The 19,939-nt window shown below is 47.6% G+C and overlaps 1 protein-coding gene across 2 annotated transcripts in view; it reads left to right on the top strand.

Annotated features, from left to right (window-relative positions):
• Positions 1 to 18,900, top strand: part of SHISA9 (shisa family member 9) — a 273,480-nt gene extending 254,580 nt beyond the window's left edge. The window contains exons 4-5 of one of the 2 annotated variants that reach the window (XM_045992497.1): positions 520 to 567; positions 17,697 to 18,900. In XM_045992497.1, coding sequence (XP_045848453.1) covers positions 520 to 567; positions 17,697 to 18,076 — 428 coding nt within the window. In that variant the 3' untranslated portion in view covers positions 18,077 to 18,900. The remainder of the gene's footprint in view (positions 1 to 519; positions 568 to 17,696) is intronic. The other variant, XM_045992498.1, reaches the window with a different exon arrangement.
• Positions 18,901 to 19,939: the final 1,039 nt, after the last annotated feature.

The following is a 19,939-nucleotide window of genomic DNA, read 5'->3' as shown; positions in this document are numbered from 1 at the left end:
CCTGCCACCCAGCATTTAAAGTTGCAGTTCGCAGAGACTGCCCCAACCTTGGGTTTGGAGCTAATAACTCCCCCCCCCCCCCACCCCTCCGCCAACCCTTTTCAGGAAAGGGAGGGCGCCAAAAACAGGATCAAAATGTCTCTCTTATCAGCAGAGTGTTGTCCTTGGCCAAAGTGAGTTCAGGCAACTCCAATTTTCCTTTCTTTCTTAGAGGGCTGAAATTCAGAGCCAGATCCCTGCCTAAGAAATCTCTCCCTAACATAACTGAAAACATCAAGGCCTTTTTCAGGGGACTTCTTCCGACCCTCTGTTGGGCGTTATCCAGATACCGCTGCAGGGCTTTGCAGGAGGAGGTGCGCGTGCGCAGATCCACATTTGCACATTTGGTCTCTCGCCCGTCCCCCGGGGCCCCGTGGAGGCTGCAGCTCGGGCTGCCAGCCGCGGCACCCGGGGGTGAGGGCGCAGCGGACGTGGGAAGCCGGCCAGCAGATCAGCATCTCTCGATTGTTATTTTTTTAGGAAGTTCTGATGGTGACTGGGCCGTGGCGACACTTAAGTCACCCAAAGGTACTGTAAAGCTTTTTCTAGCTCTTTCGTCCAGGTGTCGTCAGACTCGACACTGATCGGTGGAGGCACAAAGAGTCCTGGTGTCTGTGCGTGACCTGGTGCCACACATGTGTCCCCGTTGGGTGGCCCTGCGAGTCCGTCCAAGTTCCAGCATGCAGGTGTCTGTGTGTGTGTGTGTGTGTGTGTGTGTGTGTGTGTGTGTGTGTGTGTGTGTGGCGTATCTGTGCCCCGGGCTGTTGTTGAAGACCGTGCTACCCCCTCACTTCTCAGTATTCACTGCCTGAAGGAAAATGTCACTATCAGACACCATCCCAGGTAAGACATCCAGGAAATGTTGGTTTTTCTCAGAAAGCGGCAGAAACAGAACAGTAAAACCCAAGGTAAATGAATGCAGGGGAGAAAACCACAACTTCTGAGGGAGAGAGAAACCCGAGTTGGGTTATTGGCTCAGGGTCTCGTGAACCATAAGCTTTGTCACTGTTTTCGACTTTCCCCGGGCGGTACAGTGAGCATTGGATGCTAAGAAGTCTGGCCAGGTTGTCTGTGAATTAACCAGCCGGGTCCTGGACCAGAAGGTAGCTAGAATCTCTGTCCGCCCTACCGTGTGCCAGAGTGCTGGACCTTTATATCATGTTGTCACTAAATTCTCTGATGACCCAGCTGGGCAGGCCATGACCTTGAACTTGGGAAATTAGAAGGTCTAACAGGGCTCTAGGCAGGACTATTGCTACATTCTCGAAAGTTGGAGGTGAGTGGGTGGCCTCGAGGTGGGGCCACCCACTGGGAGGCTCCTGCGGTCACCCAGGTAGGCAGTGACCTGAACTGCGGTGAGTAGAAGATGGAGAGAAGACAATAGAGTGGAAGGACAAGGAAGAAAGAGACTGTAGAAGGTCATGAGTGAGTGCCTGTGAGCGGGGAGGAGGGAACAGTGCGCCCTCAGTGGTTCTCAACATCTCGGCTGCTTGGCAGCATCAGCCTCTCCTAGAGGGTTGTTAAAACCCAGATCCCCGGGTCTCGTCCCAGAGCTTCTGATTCCCGGGACCTTCGGTGGGGGCCTGAGGGGTTGTGTTGCTAACAGTTTCCATGGCGATGCTGCTGGTCTGGGGACCACACTCTGAAGACCACTGCACTAGAGAAATCTTGCTGGGAAGCTGACACCCTCTGATTAGGTCTCCAGGGATCTTTCTGGGGGCTGAGGTTTCTGAAGAGGGGAGTCTGACCAGGTCCCAGACCCTCAGAAGCAACCCGAGCTCTGAGGGGAGCATGGGAAGGAAGGGGACTCATTGTACTCCCGCACCCAGACAGAGAGCTGTAGACCCACGTGTCTGTAGAGGATCCCTTGACTACCCTGTTGTTCCCTTGAGAGAGGCAGATTTTTGGGTCTTGCATTAGATAATAACTGTTCACATGTCAACATCCATTTTTAGAAATGCAAACAATTTGGAACATGACAGAGACCTACTAATTTGAGGCATAAACTTTTTTTTCTCTCCCCTGTGAAAAACAAAGCCATTATGATTCCCGTGACAGCATTTGGAGGCAGTCAGCACCCCTGTCCTTATATCAGCTTATTGTTGTCTGGTGCATTTAGAAAATATTTCGGGACAGGGCAAAGGCAAGGGCTTGGAAGCGGTTTTTCTACCCAAACCGGGCTAATTTCACCTGTCCTGTTAAAAGTGTCTGTATTTATCAGGCCTTGTCTGGGGAGGAGAGGGGTCCCAAGGATGGCCAGGCCCAAGTTCCTTTGGAGTCATTGATATTTCTCTAGTGTTCCCCACTCAGCCTCCAGAGCTGGAGACTCCATGAGGCATGATAACAAGGTTGGGGCTTTCGGACTGCCCCTGCCTCCCACACCCTGCCACCTTCTCGAAAGGGAGACACATGCAGGCTGCGATGGGCTTAGCCTCAGACACACCGAGGTTCCAATCACGGTCTCCTTGTTGGGTCCTCTCGAGACCCTCAGCCAGTCAGCCGACCCCCCTGAGCCCCCGCTTTCTGATCTACAAATGGGGACAATGGCGTCATCTGCCACCTAGGTTGTTGTGAAGATGAGGTAACGTGTACACGACATGTCACACTGCCTAGCCTTCGGAAAGTGATAACCACATGAAGCCCATTACTGGTATCATTAGGACTATTATCAGGTGAGCGAATGAAAGGCTCTGGAAAATCTCGTGCGAACAAAAAATGTCAGACTCTAACATCATTGCCCACACACTTTGGATGTCTGATCTCTTTTCTCTTCAGGTTAACATCCAGGGGCATGAATGTTGCTAGGAACCCGCTCTGGGAACACAGGGCAGGAGCCGAGGAGTAGGCGGAGGGATGGGTGCCACCTGGGGAGGTTGGTGAAGGAAGGGGTAGCTGCCGAGGAGAAATGGCAAGGTCTCTGAAGATGAGGGTTTCCTGTTTCCACCCGCATTGCGTCTGACTCCCTTGGTTGGTGAAACGCGTCTGCCAGGGTGGGAAATGGCAAACATCACACCCCCGTTGGCACTATTCGTTTTCCTCTACCTGAGGTTTCCCCATGCACGCCGCCCCCTAGTGGCCACTCCTGGTGCTCCGCCCATGCCCAGCCTTGGGAGCAATAATCTTGGAGTTATCCCCAATAATTCTTGGAAACCCCTCCCAGGAAAGCACCACTACCTCAAGCCCAGTGGACTCTCCTAAGCGGTGCGAAGCCATCCATGTCTTTTGAAACCTGGTCATTTTGCAAAATGAATCTTTGAACCTGACCTGTCGCTTTATCCAGGGCTATGCTGGAGCAGTGAACTTGGGGGAAACTGTCAGTACAGGACTGATATGGTCACGATGGCTTGGATCAGAAGCAGACCATGTGCTCTTGTACGAGCCGCTCACATGCCCTGAACTCCCATTTCTACCATTTCCAAAACAACGGCCGTGAAAATCCATGCTCCGTGGTGTTTGGGGGAGTACCATCAGGAGAATATAAGGAATACACCTTAATGACAGTGAAGAAAATACCCTTTATCCAACCCTTGTGCTCTTCTGGATGAGGGAACCTAGCTCCCTGAGATAAATGAGGTTGCCCAAAGTCATACAGGACAATTACATCAGACCTGGAACCAGGACCCAACCTCCAAGAATGGTTTACAGACTGCACTCAGAGTCACTGGACATGCTCGATACTAATGAAAATCCTGGGCCCACATACTGCAGAGAAACTGGGACCACTGGACGTGGGGGTCTCAACATTTTCTAGTTTTTCATTTTTTTAACTGAAACTTCTGGATAATTCTCTATATACTAACGTTTGGACCTGCCTTTTCCAAGACCCAACCCCTAGACATGATTTGCCCTAGAACACCAATTTCACATGCCAGCATTCTTCCAAACATGAGTATTTTTGCTGTTTGCTGAAATAAAACTGTTTTCTTAGTCAAAGGTTTGAGCTGGAGCCACAGCTGGAAAGTAGGAACATTGAAGTTGACAGTCTTGGATTTGGTGTCCCTCCCTGACACTTAAAGCTGTGGCAGAGAAACGTGGCAGCCAAATTACTCAGTATCTCTGGGCCTTAATTCCTCTTGTCACACAGAGGAGATGGTTTTGCCTTGTCACCTATGTTTAAGACGGTTTGCATGAGACAATGTCAATGAAATGGGTAAGAACATCTCATACACAGTAGGTACTCAGTAAATTCTAGTTCTTTCTTTTGTCTAAGATCATTGATGTAACTCAGTAATAAATGTTCATCTAAGAGATGCTACAGAAGGCAAAAGGCAGGAGACAATGTATAATTTGGGTGGCCATTCTGTCGGAGTGCACACATTTTGGATAAGAACCTACCTAAAGGCAACCTTAACACATTACTTCATGAAATTCAGCCTTTTCCAATGTTCTGATTTGGGTTATTGGCTTGCTGGTGAGTAGGAGAGTGCAGAGCAGGTGGAGGATACGGAGGGGATTTTTTTTTTTTTTTTAATAAAAATCAAATCCCGCCAGCTTCTGAGGTTGGCCTCTTTTAAAAAGCACACAGTGAGCACTGGAGTTTTGATGAGCTTCTTTGGGAACCCATAGGGCATGGAGGAGAGTCTCTACTTGCCAGAAATGGCCATTGTGTAAGATCCAATAAACATTTTTCTGCTTTGAAAATATACCCCTCTGATGCTAAGCCACCTAGATCTTTTTTTTTTCTTTTTTTTTTTAAGATCTTCATTTCAAACTTCCCTCCCACCTTGCATGGTGCCCTCAGCACATAGTAGACAGTCAATATGGATTTTATTAATAAGTTGTTGAATGAAGTTGGGCATAGCATTTGAAGGGAATCCTGTGGTCTTGTCTGAAGAGGCACTGGGAAATAGAAAAATTAACTAGATGAAAGTCGAGAGATCTGTGTCCTAGATCCAACGCTGCTTCTACCCAGCTGGCGGTCCTTGAACCCATGCCTTTAGTTGTCTCTCTTGTAGAATGGGAGGTTGGGGATCATTGATCTCTTTGGCGCTTCCATCTCTATAACTGAAGATCCCAGGCTTTGTTCTGATTGGCTTGCCTTGTCATGTGCCCACCTCTGAACAAATTGTTACAGTGAGGTCAATGGAATGAGTTGGTTGTAGTTCGTGGGGAATAGCTGAGGGGTGGGAGAGTGGAGGCGTGTGTCATCCAAATCACCTGGATCAAGAGTAGGAGACAGGTGGATTCCCCAGTCGAAAATGGGGCTCTTCCTGGAAGTAGGGTGAGTAAGTGATGGGCGTTTGTATCAGTAGTCTTTCCACAAAAATGCTGTATAACAAGGGGCCCCAAATCTTGTGGTTTAACATTTACTTGGCAGCATTTACTGAGACCAGGGTCTATGCTGATATCGGAGATTCTTCTAGTCTCAGCTGAGTTGAGTCATAGATCTGAGAGTTGGCTGAATGTTGGCTGAGGGGCTGGTTTTAGCTGGAATGACTTGGGTGACTTGGCTCTGCTCCAGGTGGCTTTCATCCTCAGAGAGGGCAGCCCAGACATCTCGCGATAATGACACTGGTACAAAAGACGGACCCCAAACCAGCAAGCACTTCTTCAAACTTCCGTTATGTCATGTTGGCTGACATTCATTAGTCACATGGATGAACTCAGAATCCGGGGGGGGGGGGGGGGGATTTTCTAAGTCACATTCAAAGAATGTGGATACAGGGGAAGGTGAAGAATTGAGGTCATTCATGCATGATTCTAACTTAGGATCCCAAAAGTCACAATTATCTGCTTCGAGATGATCCTTTGCTATAGCAAATTGGAAGGAAGTACATAGGATCAAGGATAATTAACCTTTATTTGCTTCATTAAAAAACAAACAAACAAAAAACAGCTGTATAAAATTTAACCAGAGGGGAGGTCGATCTGAAGACAAATCACACAAGGATCCTTTGAAAAGAATGATCGCCATCCGTGGAGCAGCGATGCGGGATGCATGGAAGGGCGGTGAATATATGCATGGTTTCCGTCCAGAGCCTTTCTGTACAGGGGGCTCTGCAGTCAGCCCTGGCTGGGGCATGAGTCCGTCCATCTTTGTTCAGCAGCCTCTCAGAAAGAGGTGGCTGCATAGCAGGGCTTCCTAACAGAAGAGACAAAGGACCTGCAGGGTTAGAGCCCTCTCGGCAGCAAGACAATCACAGGGGGTTCCCGGAGTCACAGCCAAGGGGCTCGTGGCACAGCCTGGAGAGCTTTGGTGCAAAAACCAAGCCAGGCACTGTTTCAGAATCCTCTCCAGCAAAGACAGTGGGAGCCCTCAGGGTTAAGACAAGAAAGATCCAGGCTTCTGGACTCCCCTTGACAATTTTCTTTCTTAGAGAGATAGGACTTCTAAAGAAGAAGTGAAGCCCAACAGGGAGAGCCTGGAGCCCCAAGCTTCATTGGGACCTGGTTCAAATGTAACTCCCCCTGCTTGTGTCTCTTCAGCAAGGCCCAGAACCCGCCAGTACAGGGCCAATTCATCATAAAGACAAATCTTCCCACCTCCTCCCTGGCTCTCTCCTGTTGGAGAAACTAGGCTTTTTTCCTGCCTTTCTTGTTTCTGCCTGCTGAGACCGTTTCAGGAAACTGCACCAGCTTTAGAGAATGTATTTTAAAAGAAGAGAGAAATACCTGGGTACTCTTTTTTTTTTTTTTTGGAAAAAAAAAAAAACAAAAAAAAAACCATGAACTGTCCCCCCATTTACCTTTTAATTCAGCTTGTGAAGGAGGCAAAAAAAAAAAAAAGTGGAGACCCAGAAAATATTCCTGTATAGGTAAAAAGCAAATACTGTCCTACTGAACCAACGGCCCCATAAATACAGTGGGTTGAAAGAAAGAAGTATATGTCTCTGTTACAGTCTCCAGAGGAAGTGGTAGAGGTTGGTGGAGCAGCTCTGCTCCAAACTGTCACTCGGGGGCCCAGGCTCCTTGAACACTGTTTCTCTACCACCCTCTCCAGGACTGTCCTCATTTGCATTGGTACGGTTAGCTGCTGTCATAGCCAATGGGAAGGGGGAAAAGAGGACATGCAGGGCAAGCGATTTTCTTTTAACCAAGTCAGGTGAAATGAAAATTGGATGCATCGTTTTTGCTAACATATCACTGGCAAGAGATGAGCCACATGGCCAAATTTAGCTCCCAAGAAGGCTGGGGAAATCTAGTTTGGAGCTGGGTGGCCCTGTGCCCGAGAGAAGAAGGTAGAAAGAGATTTGGGAGGCAAGTGGCCATGTGCTACGTCTTCCCAGGTGGGAGTGTGCATTTAGGGAGCCCTGCCATGCTCCATGCTTGTAATGGTTTGCGCTTTTACCTGCCTTATCTCCTTGACTTCTGCATTGCACCCCTCAAAGTCGATCTTATTATCCTCATGTGATTTTCTTCTCCTTTCTAACAATGGCAGCAATAACAGCTACCATCTGTTGAATACCAACTGTGCAGCAAGGACGTTGGTACTGGACATGATTCTCTTCGGTACCCTCAACTCCTTGCCACCCAACCATTGTTGTTTGATTCTGAATATTATTGGTAAAAGTTAGAGAGTTCCAGTAACTTGCCCAAGGTCTCCAGCTTGTAAGCAGAAGAGCTGGGATCTGAACTCACATCCATCTTCTCCCAGAAGTCAGGATCTTTCCACCATATCATAAAGAACTTAGAGTCAACACAAATCAGGTGAGCGTTCTTGCAGACATCCTTATGTACTGCATGAACCTGATGCACGGCAGGCACGGCAGCCTTCGAGTTCTGACCTCATTAATCCTTCTTTCCTTCTCTCATTAATCCTTCTAATTCCTGGAACTTATTGCTGAAGCCTTGTCTTTTGTGACTCGGGGCTCTCTTATGGTTGTTCAGAGCCCAGTGTAGGATTCAAAACCAACACTTTGGCTCTTTGTCATCCCTGAAAGTGATTGCTGCCCTCTGGGTGGTCGGGAATGGGATCGTAGAAGCACAAGGAAAAGAAATATTAGTTAATATCTCAAACGATCCCACTGCATTGTCATGGAGCGAATCAGTGTGATGAGCTCAAGCAAGCACATCTGCCTTGTGGGCTTGGGTGGGGTTGGGGGCCAGCTTCATGAGACCGTATGTGTCATGCACTTGGTGGCGTCTTCTCTCAGTTCGGTGAGAAGTGGATGGCTCTTTGTCCAGCCCAACTCTGGGACAGGTTGGTGCCTGGCCAGCACTCCAGCCAATGTCAGAGCCCCTTAGAGATGCCAAGCCCCATGCACCTGGTAATGCAGCAGCCAACCTGAATGCTGGAAGAACCAAAGCCGGGCAGAGTGTGTTGCATGTCATCCCCAGCTCCCTCCTCCTCACTGTAAAGAAGAAAAAGGGTTTGCCTTAGGAGAGAATCTGGGGCTCTGTTAAAACTTTGGTTGTGATACTCAGACATTTCCTCTTGAGAATCTGATCCTTACACGTGCACCCCAGCCCCTGATGTTTTGAGAGGAGGAATCAGGAAAAGTGGTTTCTCTGCATAATTCTTACTCTGCCCTCCATTTTCCTTAGTTTTGGGGGGGATATTTTCCTGAAGATAAAACCTTGTTAAGGAAACAAGACTATTCTTTTATGAGGCAGGCTCGGGGTTAGAAAAATGGTGAGTATTGTAGCCATAAATTCACAGATTCCAGGATACCCAGAACTGGGCCTGGTATTCTGGGTTCAGATCCCAGTGCCATCGCTCGAACAAGTTGCCAAAGCTCTGTAGACTCAGTTTCCCCATTTATAAAATGAGACCTGGCATCTATCTCAGTAGGATATTGAGAATATTAAAGGGGTTAACAGGGGGCCTGGATGGAGCAGTCCGTTAGTGTTGACTCTTGGTTGCAGCTCAGGTCATGCTCTCAGGGACCTGGAATTGAGCACTGTGTTGGGTTATGTGTTCAGTAGGGAGTCTGCTTGGGATTCTCTCTCTCCCTCTGCCCCTCCCTACTTCTCTCTCTCTCTGTAAAATAAACAAATAAAAATTTTTTTAAAGGGATAATTAATTCCCTAGCCAAGTATCTAGAACAACATGCCCTTAATAAAGATGAGCTTTCACTCAGTTTACCACTGAGGGACATGAGAGGGAGACCAGACTTGTCTTATATCCACACAGCCTCTAACCAGTCCCTGCCTGCTTCACTCAGCTGCCTCCTGCCTCTCTGAATTCACTGCTACAGAATAGTCATGCCTCTGCAAGGCTATGGCCAGGGATATGGAGCTGGGCAGCAAGCAGGTTCTCCTGCCCAGAAATAAGGGAAACTTAACCCCTGCTTTAGTCCTGCGATTCCTGTAAAGCACAGGGCACAAGTCATTCAGACTTCTGTGATATGGACCATGTATTTGCATTCTCCAGAGAACCTGAGGTGCGCGCACACACACACACACACACACACACGTATGCATGCACACACGCACATGTGCATGCCATTATTTATCTATATTCATATGTATCACATACGAATAATAGGATATATATAATATTGGTTTGGTCGAAGCAATTCCCCATAATAAATCTCCTTTGAGATATATGTGTGTATATGAATGTGGTGAACAGTCATATACATGAATAATAGGATATCTATATATATATATATGAAAGGAGATTTATTATGGGGAATTGGTTCGTGTGATTATGAAGGCTGAAGAGTCCCATGATCTATTGTCTACAAGCTAGAAATTCAAGAAAGCCAGGGCTGTGATTCCAGTCCAGGTCTGAAAACTTGAGAACCAGCAGAGCTAATGGGGTAAATCCCAGTCAAGGAGCAGAGGACCAGTGTCCCACCCAGGGGATGGGACAGCAGGCAGGAAGGAAGGGCGTGGAGACTTTCTTCCTCTGATTTTTGTGGCATTTGGTCCTTCAACAAATTAGATAATTCCCACCTACACGGGGGAGGGCAAACTACTGATTATACCAGTTCAAATGCAAACCTTTACCGACACATCCAGAAATAATATTTAATGCAGATAGCTGGTGGACCCACTCTGGTTGACACATAAAATTCACCATCACAAACCAGATGACCAGAACGTGACACATTCTGCCCGTTGCTAATATTTGAGAGACTGTTGTTGGAATCTGAAATATTTCCAGTGCTTTCCTGCCTTCATCAAATGCATTATTGTACCCCTACCGTGTGCCAGGCACTGGGTGAAGTGTTGGAGATACAGTAGTGAGCAGAGCTGATACGGCCACTAGCCTAGTCGGAGCTTATATTCTAGCCAAAGGAGACAGACAACACTGAAGTAACTAAAAAAGACAATTTCATGAAATGATACAGGCCAAGAATATAGTAAAATGGGGAGAAGTGATGAGAACAGTTGGGAGTGGGCAGGGCTCTCTTTTGACTGACTCATCAAGAGGGGTTTTCTGAGGAAGTGACCTTTGCTCAGAGAACCAAATGAAAAGAAGGATCTTGACATGCTGAGAAGCGTTGTGTGTTCAGGAACAGAAAGGAATCTTGTATGTACTGAGTTGAAGAGTATCCCTACAGGGGTGCCTGGGTGGCTCAGTTGGTTAAGCCACTGCCTTTGGCTCAGGTCGTGATCCTGGAGTCCTGGGATCGAGTCCCACATCGGGCTCCCAGCTCCGCAGGGAGTCTGCTTCTCTCTCTGACCTTCTCCTGTCTTGTGCTCTCTCTCACTCTATCTCTCTCAAATAAATAAATCTTAAAAAAAAAAAGAGTATCCCTCCAAGTCTCTATCTACTCAGAACCTCAGAATGTGACCCTACTTGGAAATAAGGTCTTCGCAGATGTCGTGAGTGAAGATAAGGTCATAGTGGATGAAGGTGGGTCCCAATGCAATGACTGGGATCCTTATAAGAAGAGGGAAATTCGGACACATAGACCCACACAAAGAGAGGATGTCTGCGTGGAGTCAGGACTGATACTGGAATGAGGCAAAAGGCAAGGAGTGCCAAGGATTGCAGTAACCACCAGAAGCTAGAAGAGGCAAGGAAGGATCTTCCCCTAGAGCCCGCAGAGGGAGCATGGCCCTGCTGACACTTTGATTTCAGACTTCTGGAATCTGTGAAAGAAAACATTTCTGTTGCTTCAAGCCACCCAGGTTGCGGTAATTTCTTATGGCGGCCCTGGGAAACTAATATACTATGGGACAAGTTCGTAACAAGCAGAGGAGATGAGGGTCGACAAACCATTGGGTCATGCAGACCTTGGGGCCACTGCAGATAATTTGGATTTTATTCTTAAGCATAACGGGAAGATTTATCACTGGATTTCAGCATACTCTTAGACCAAAAACAGGGACAAATGAGGAATGGTGAAAGTTCGAGTCGATGGGGTTTTTGCTTACCTGGTTAGATTCATCACCTAAGACCCAAGAATATCACCAAGTGAGAACGAGCTGTAGGAACCCCTCCTTGAGATATCTTTGGCCCAGGGAAAGAAGGTAGGTGGGAGGCACCTGCTGAGACCCTCAGATGTGCAGCTTGTTTTGAAAATTAGTTATTACCTTGACTCTCTCCCTTTCCACGGAAGTAAGGCTCCATCCCACCCTGCACCTGGACAAGTGTCTGCTGCTAATTAGGGGAGAGACAGATGGAACAAGGTACAGTTTAATTTTACAGCCTTGGTTCCTTCAAGGCAATTAGGCTTATTGGAAAGAAAGCACCTTTTTCATTCTTTCTTCCTCTTTTCAAATGAAGAAAAATCAAACTGGAGAGGCCCAATGTTGTTGAAAGGCTCACACATCTGTTTCCTGGTCGGCTTGTCAGCCATCTGCCCACGAGGTATTGGGGCTGATTAGGTTAATGCATTTATTAATGGGTCTTACAAGGCTCTTCAATGAATCTGTTACTTCTCTCACATGTTTTAATATACTGACAGGGACCACACTGCACAAAGCCGGGAGAGGCCGGGTGGGCATTTCTTCCTCCTCCTCTAGAGGCAGAGGACACCAAAAACACTGGAAAGAGTATCACGAACATTGTGTTTCCTTGGTTATGGGAACAGTACATCCACCACCATCCACATTAATGTTACTGAAACCATCTCGAAAATCACTCTTTGGGGAACAATTTTGTGCCCCAGGCAAGAAATCTTTGCCTGCTCTGTGCTTCTCTAAAACACCTCAAAGTCTAGTGGAGGGAAGATGGTCAGACAATAAAATAGCTATGAGTGATAGAATCTTGCCTACTCAGCTTCAGATGGTCTACTGACCCCTTGCTTCTTCACTCTACCACACGGATGTCCTTTCTGTTTCTTGAAACCGCCACACTCCTTCCTGCCTCCAGGCTTTTGGAAATGCTGTTCTGTGTCAGTTATATACTGCTGCATAACAAAATCCCCCGAAGTTCAGTAGCTTGATGGAGGCACCATTTGTTGGACTCGTGATTGTGGATCAGCTGGCAGTTCTGGATTGGGCCGGATTAGGTGTTCCCATCCTACTCGGTTTCTAGAGTCAGCTGGCAGGTCAGTTGATGGCTGTATGGTCTAGGATGGCCTCACCCAGTCTCTGGCAAATAGCAGCCTGTTGGTTGTGGTGAGCATGGGCAACTGGTCTGAAGATTTCTCATCCTCCAGGAGGCTAACCGGAGCCTCCTTCCTCACATGGAGTCAAGAATCCAAGAGCCTGATAGCAGAAGCTGTAGAACTTATAAAAGCCCAGGTTCAGAATACACATATATCACTTCTGCTACAATCTGCTGGTCAAAGCCAGTCACAAGTTCTGACTATATTTGAAGGGTAAGGAAAGACATTCTACCTCTTGATGGAAGGAAATGCAAAGTACTGTGGCCATTTTTTGCTATATATCACCTGTTCCCTCACCTGGAATCCTACTTCTATTACTCTTACCTTCAGATGGCAGCTAAAGGCACATCCCAAGGGTGACTTCCCTCATCATCCCAAAACATCAAGTCCCTTTCTTAGGCTACTTCATAGGGCAAATGAGGCCAACACACATGGTAGATATGGGGAAGGGAAAGGGGAAGGAAGAAAGGAGAGAAGGATTGTTGGCTTGGATGAATGCCTCCTTTGTGCTTCGCAAGTTGCCTGGCACAGAGCGGGTGCTCAATAAATGTCATTGGATTCAATCCAGTTCTTCCCTAAGCCAGGAGACAGACAAAATATGTATTGAATAGTTAGTGCATTCCAGAATTGTGCTTTGTAGCTTATATATCTCGTACAATTTATTCCTCACAACAAATCTGAAGTAGTTTGTGTTATCCCCATTTCACACCAAAGGAAGTAAAGCTGTAAGAGGTTAAGTGACATTTCTGAGATCTCAGGAGCTCAGGTCTGGCTGATTCCAGGACCCCCAGAGTTTTCTGTTCACCCTACTCTTGCCCCAAGTCCCAAACACTTTGTATGATCAGGGTGTCCCCAATGCCAGGCTCACTAAGAGACCAAGTTAGGGCGGTTGTGGAGAAGGTTGTAGATTCGCTGTGTGGGCCTTCATGACTCGTCTTCAAGAAGGTTTCTCCTTCTCCCTGCACTGATTTGGCAAGAGTTGAATGCCTCTGTGACTTCTTTTCTTTAGAACTTTTTGAGAAAATGCCACCTATCCCAGCTGTTGGAACATCTACTCTGTCATCAATGTTCTCAGCCTGTCAGACAGAGGAAACCTGGAGTACATCCTTTTCTCCGACCAGACCTTAGGCTAGTCCATTGTCTGGAAAGTGGAACATGAGAATGAATGATTCTAGATCAGGACTGGGGTCGTCATGAGGATGAGTGAGACTTTTATAACAGACGCATGGGAAGAACAGGGGAAGGGAGCTTCCACTCCTATGATTGCTCTGATAGTCTATGTGTATCTGTGATATTTTGCTCTTACACTCACTCACTGAATATTTATTGAGTATCTAATATCTGCCAGGAAGTAGGCTGGACGTTGTGTATGTGGTGATGGGCAGGAATCTGACCTGACCTAGCCCTGTTGGGACAGCAGTGAGAGAGACAGACAGTAACGAATGAATGCATTACCAAGTACAAAATGGCATCGACAATGGGTGCCACGGAGAAAGGTCTATCCTGGTGGGATGTGACCTTGTTTGAGGTCCTCAAAGATGGCATGAGGTGGCAGGAGAGAATAGGACTGAGATTGGAGGTCACTTACCTTTAGTTCTCTCGGAAGAGCTATGTGCTGGCATTGTGCTACCTGCCAGGGCTGTGCCTGTGGTCTCCGCTCTGGCTGCACATTAGAATCCCTTGGATGGAGGAGTGCGTAAAAAAAAACTATGTCTGGGCCAGACCTGCAGAGATTCTAAATGAATTGTTTGGGGGAGGAATCCAGGAATCTGAATGCTTTCGAAACTCTGCCATGTGATTCCTGAGTCCTGCCAGGATTGAGAGCCCCACAGATGGAAATATGAGGTTCATGCCTTCAAAGATTCCAACATCTGGTTCTCAGACCATCTCCAAGATCCTAATATAAATATTCACAAGACTGGATAGTTCTTTATAGCACTTACTGTATTTATACTGTTATGTAATCCGTGGGCTTATTTGGTCCCTACCTGTCCCCGGCTAATAGATGTCCACCCCATGAGGGCAAGGACCATGTCTGTTTCCGATTCTTCCTTATATTTCCACTGCCTGACCCATGGCCCGTGTCTGTATGATGAATGACCGAATGAGTAAATTGCTTGAGGAGGTTTTGGTAGATGAGGGACGTGGTCAGTTTTGCATTTTAGAAATATGCCTTTGGCTGCAGTGTGGAGAATGGAGTGGGTGAAGGAGTGAGACTCAAGGCAGGGAGGCTTGTTTGGAGGCCAAGGTGGAGCAAAGTTCAAAATTGGGGGTGACGTGGAACAGGCTAGAGAAGCCTTTGTAGGCATAGCTGGAAGGATGGGGTGCTCGAGGGGAGAAGAGAAGGGTCAGTCAGTGGACGCCACCACATTTCTGGCTTCAGTGACTAGAAAGTGGGTGTTTACATTTGAGGGATAAGGAAGGACCTGAAGGAGAACAGATCTTTGTAATGATGATGGGTTCAGTCTTGGCCACCTGGGAGAAGCCAGTGAATCTGTCCTGGAGGTAACTGGATTCATGTTCCCCCCGAGTCCAAGGGGGAATATCAGGGTGTGCTTCTGTTGAAACTTCACGGCATTGGAAACCTAGAACTTTCTTCTGGAAGGCAAGAGGATGGGGATCTGACATTGACTTGAATTTAACTCATGGCACTTTAAGCAATCACGGTATTTTGGGAAACGTGTGCTCTTCATATCTTTGGTAGCGGATTCCTTTTGACACTCTGTATTTTCAGACAGCTTTAGAATTTAGGGAGAAGGGGACTTTCTCTTTAAAGATCACATGAGCCAGGGCTATTTACATTAATAGGGACAGAAACCCAACTTAACCAATATTAAGCCTGGAAGGTTAATGTGTGGCTTCCTGGGGTGTTGTGTTGAAGAGTCTGAGCCTAAGCCACACCTGCCAGGACAGATCAATGAGTGATGTCTGCCACGGACGCAGAGGGGGCAAGTGGGACATATTTTTGTGCCCTTGATCCCAAAACTGAAGCTTTTCCTCTATGGCCTTTGAAAAGCATCACTTAGTGCCTATTGGACTTAGGTCCACTCTGGCTCAGCCACTAGCTGTGGGTAACTTTTGTTAATCATTTCATGTGCCTGAGCTTGACAATTTCCTAATCTATCAAGCCGGGGTTAAGATCCCCATCTTTCCTACTTCCTGTTGTTGTTGAAAGAATCAAATGGGAGGGGTGCCTGGGTGGGTCAGTGGGTTAAGCCTCTGCCTGCAGTTCAGGTCATGATCTCAGTGTCCTGGGATCGAGCCCCGTATCGGACTCTCTGTTCAGCAGGGAGCCTGCTTCCCCCTCCCTCTCTGCCTGCCTTTCTGCCTACTTGTGATCTCTCTCTCTGTCAAATAAATAAATAAAGTCTTAAAAAAAATAAAAGTGTAGCAAAGCTTATGATAAAAAGAATTTTAAGAAAATAAAATTTAAAAATCTCCTAAAATTATCAAATAAATGTATAAGGAAAGAAAGACAAAGGGAGGAGGGAAGGAAAGGGGAGGGAAGGATAAAGAAGGAAGGAAGGAGGAAGAGAATGAGGGAGCCAAGATTAGAAAGAAAAAAAAGAAAGGAGGAAGGGAGGGAGGGAGGAAGGGGGGAAGGAAGAAAGAAAGGAAGGAATCATAGTGCTGGAGACGATGTGGTGAAATGATAGAGAGATCTGTGTGACTCTTTTCTGGTGGAGTTGGCAACACGTATCAAAAACCTTGATAAGGTTTACACCCTTTGACCAAGTAATTCCACTTTAGGTCATTCATGTCCAGGCTGGCTAGTAAAGAGTTCAGGCTTTGTGGGCTGCTTGGTCTCTGGCACGTGTACCTGGGTCCACCACCCCAGAGCAGAAGCAGCGAGAGGCAGTAGGTGAGCAAGCAGGTATGGCTGTGTTCTAGCAAATCTTTATTTACAGAAATAGGCAGCATCCAGATTTGGTCCAAGGGCTATAGTTCGTCATCATTGGATGTAGATGAAGAAAAATACTCTTGCGATTACTCTAAATTCGAAATTCTAAACAAGAAAAGAGCTCTAGTCTTGAAGGTTCTCATTTCCCCTTTATTTATGCCAACAGCATATTGGCAAACTTGCCTGTTCGTCGATGGGAGGAGTGATTAATTTTAATAGTTTCACCCAATGAAATATGATGTAGGCATTAAAATGTTGTCTATTAGTGATTTATAACAACATGGAGAAATGCTTGATTGGATGTTATGTGGAAATTAAACAGTGATTTATAATGATAATGACAATGATAGGGGCTAATACCTAACTACTTTACACGCATCATATCATTTAACCCTTCGAACAACCCTCTGGGAAAATATCTCTCTATTTTTTATCATAACTACTCTCCTTATGCAGAAACCAATGGTAATAAGAACCAAGAAGTTTCTTAACTTGTATTAAGTAGCCAAAGTCACGCTTCTGGGAGGTGGTGGGTTTGGGATTTGAACACAGGTCTGCTTAACTGCTAAAAGCAACCACACACATTAATAGAAATCCCAAACTGAACCCCACTTATTGAGAAAACCAGAAGCGGATACAGCCAAGTATTGGTATCGGCAGTCTTGAATAGCGGGTGACAGACACGAATATTTCTCAAGATGTTCAGTATTTCCCCTTAACAAGAACGAACGCATGAGTTTATTTTTTTTAAAGATTTTATTTATTTATTTGACAGAGATCGCAAGTAGGCAGAGAGGCAGGCAAAGAGAGAGGAGGAAGCAGGCTCCCTGCTGAGCAGAAAGCCCGATGAGGGGCTCGATCCCAAGACCCTGGGATCACGACCCGAGTCAAAGGCAGAGGCTTTAACCCACTGAGCGCCACCCAGGCGCTCCTGAGAGCATGATTTTAATAATGAAGAATCTATGGCGGGGTGGGGGTGGGGCGTTGTAAGAGAGCCAGGCATGTACAATGCTAGGTGCCTTATGGTGGGGAAGTGTTTATTTGGGGGAGGGGGGACCTAGAGTTTCCGCTGGGGATGCCCTTACCGACTCGGTCCTGATCTTGCTTGTGAAAAGAACTTGACCCTCTTTCCTTCTGTCTTCCTTCCTTCTGTCCCAGATGGAGTTTCTAGTGTGTGTCTCGTTTGGACTGTTGGCTCACTTGGATGCTGTGCCCAGGTTTTCTTGCCAATCCCTAACTGTCTCTCTCTCCTCTCTCTCTCTCCCTATCTCTGCTCTCTCTTCCCCCTCTCCGTCCACCTTGGACAGCCGACAAGGTCAATGATGACTTCTCCTCCAAGCAACGGCACCTGGCCGAGCTGGCCGCCAAGGGGAACCTCCCTCTGCACCCCGTCAGAGTAGACGATGAGCCGCGGGCCTTCAGCCCCGAGCACGGCCCTGCCAAGCAGAATGGACAGAAGTCCCGCACCAACAAGATGCCCCCACATCCCCTGGCCTACAACTCCACCACCAACTTCAAGGGCTGGGACCCCAACGAGCATTCCCTCCGGAGGCAGGCTTACGGTAACAAGGGCAAGCTTGGCGCCGCCGAATCGGGCTCCAGCGACCCCTTGGGGACTCGCACCCAGCACTACCCACCCCCACAGCCATACTTCATCACCAACAGCAAAACAGAAGTGACTGTCTGAGCTTTCACTACAGGGAGCATCCTGGAGACCATACTCAACTGAGAGAGGCAAAAAAATACCCCCCGGCCTACACCCTCCCTGTCCTCCCCGACCCCCTCCCCCACACCAACCAACGACAAACCCGCTGGTGACGTGAAATCACGCTTTTCTTGGGTCATGCCTAGCACGTGTCAGCGCGCAGCTGAGCAAGATGGAAGCAGGGGTGTTCAGCAATACAGCAAAGGGGAAACTGAGGCACGGCTCTTTCGACTTCAGGCCCGAGGGGGCCAACTCACATGCGCACGTTGTGGGGCTAATTTTTTTTCTTTTCCTCCTGACTTAAAACTGAAATCCATGACAAAAAAATTGAAAGTAGCACAACTTAGAGAAATTGCCCATTTGAGCACATACGCCATTTATTTACCATGTGCTGTCTGTTCCGGGATGAAGAGCCAGGTTGGGGCAGGGGGAGCCCGAGAGTGGACATGAGAAAAGAGTGTGTTTGAGAGGAGGACTCACCGGGGAGGAGGCCGTGTGCATTATAAGTGTTTTCTAATCCCAAGACGCAGTGACGTGGACACACAGTTTTGACAAGCGTGAGACAGTAACTGGACCCCAACCGTTCTATTTATAGTACTTTTCATATCGTCCATGTTGGAAGCAAAAAAAAAAAAAAGACACACACTCAAACTCACAAAAAATAAATAGAACCCACCGGCAGTGATGCGGAAGAAAGAGCATTTTAGAGAAGTCCCGTAAAGACCATGACCACGGACATGGGAAGGATAGTAGGCTTTTCCGGGTGGGGAGAGAGGGTCCAGAGAGTGTGAAATAACTTTTTTTTTTCTTTAAAAAAAAAAAAGATAAATGATCACAAGCCCACTACAAAACAGACAAAAACAGCACATCAGTTTTTGTCTAGAATCCTCGAGACTTAGGAAATGGACAATGACATGAGAACAACAACAACAACAACAACAAATTCATGGCTGAAAAGCCAACAAGAGGTGAGAAGGGGACCCCGCATTTCCCACCTCGCCTCTGAGACAAGAAACGGACACTGACCAGTCCTCTATTACCCGTCTCTCTCCAACCCCCCCTCAGCCCGTTGCCGCCGCCGCTGCCAAATTTCAATTGCTTTGGACTGAAAATGTCATAAGCGTGGGTGGTGCCTTCAATGTGTTACTGTTTGATGACAGTCTTGTTAACCAAGTGCAACCTGTGTTCTTAGCTCCCCTCCCTCCTGTTTCCTGCAGTAATAGATGTCCCCCCCCCCCCGCCCCCCGCCGCTTTGTTGGTGAGCCCGCCCATCACGCATTCTGAGGGGGCTGCTTACCAGGTCAGGGGAACCGAAAGACGAAGTTCTCCCTGCGTCCCACCCTGTCGTCCCCCGGTCCTACTGTCATCTGGCGCCCCAAACCTCTCAAGCATTTCTGGGTCTCGCCATCCCCACGGCCCTCCAAGCCACCTTCCCAGATATTCCCACGGATTCCTCTCCCAGCCAGAATTCCCTGAGGTGGTTTTCAGGTTGTTTCTCACAGCCCATGGCCCTTGGGCATCCCGACGAAGACCAGCCCAACAAGGAGAGTAAGAGAGAGAGGAGATTTTGATTTCAGGTGGGAATTTTTCAACCAGTCCCAGTGGCCTTCGCCAGTGGACCGGGACCTCTTCCGGTGTCAAAAGCGGCACGTGGTCGCCCAAGAAGATCCAGAGAGTTCCCCGGGATGCCCAAGGGAGGCGTTCTGCCTCACCTGCCTCACCTCCAGCATCATGGAAGCCGGGAAATCAGGGGCTGATTCTCCTTTTCATTCCCGGCCCCTCTGGGGACATTGACAATGCATGTTATCTCTCCGGGTCTCAGTCTCCCATCTGAAACGTGCGGAA

Source organism: Meles meles, chromosome 21 (genome assembly GCF_922984935.1).
Source record: "Meles meles chromosome 21, mMelMel3.1 paternal haplotype, whole genome shotgun sequence".
Lineage (NCBI taxonomy): Eukaryota > Metazoa > Chordata > Mammalia > Carnivora > Mustelidae > Meles > Meles meles.
The sequence above is the reverse complement of the archived record's forward strand: the minus strand, read 5'-3'. Positions and strand labels throughout refer to the sequence as shown.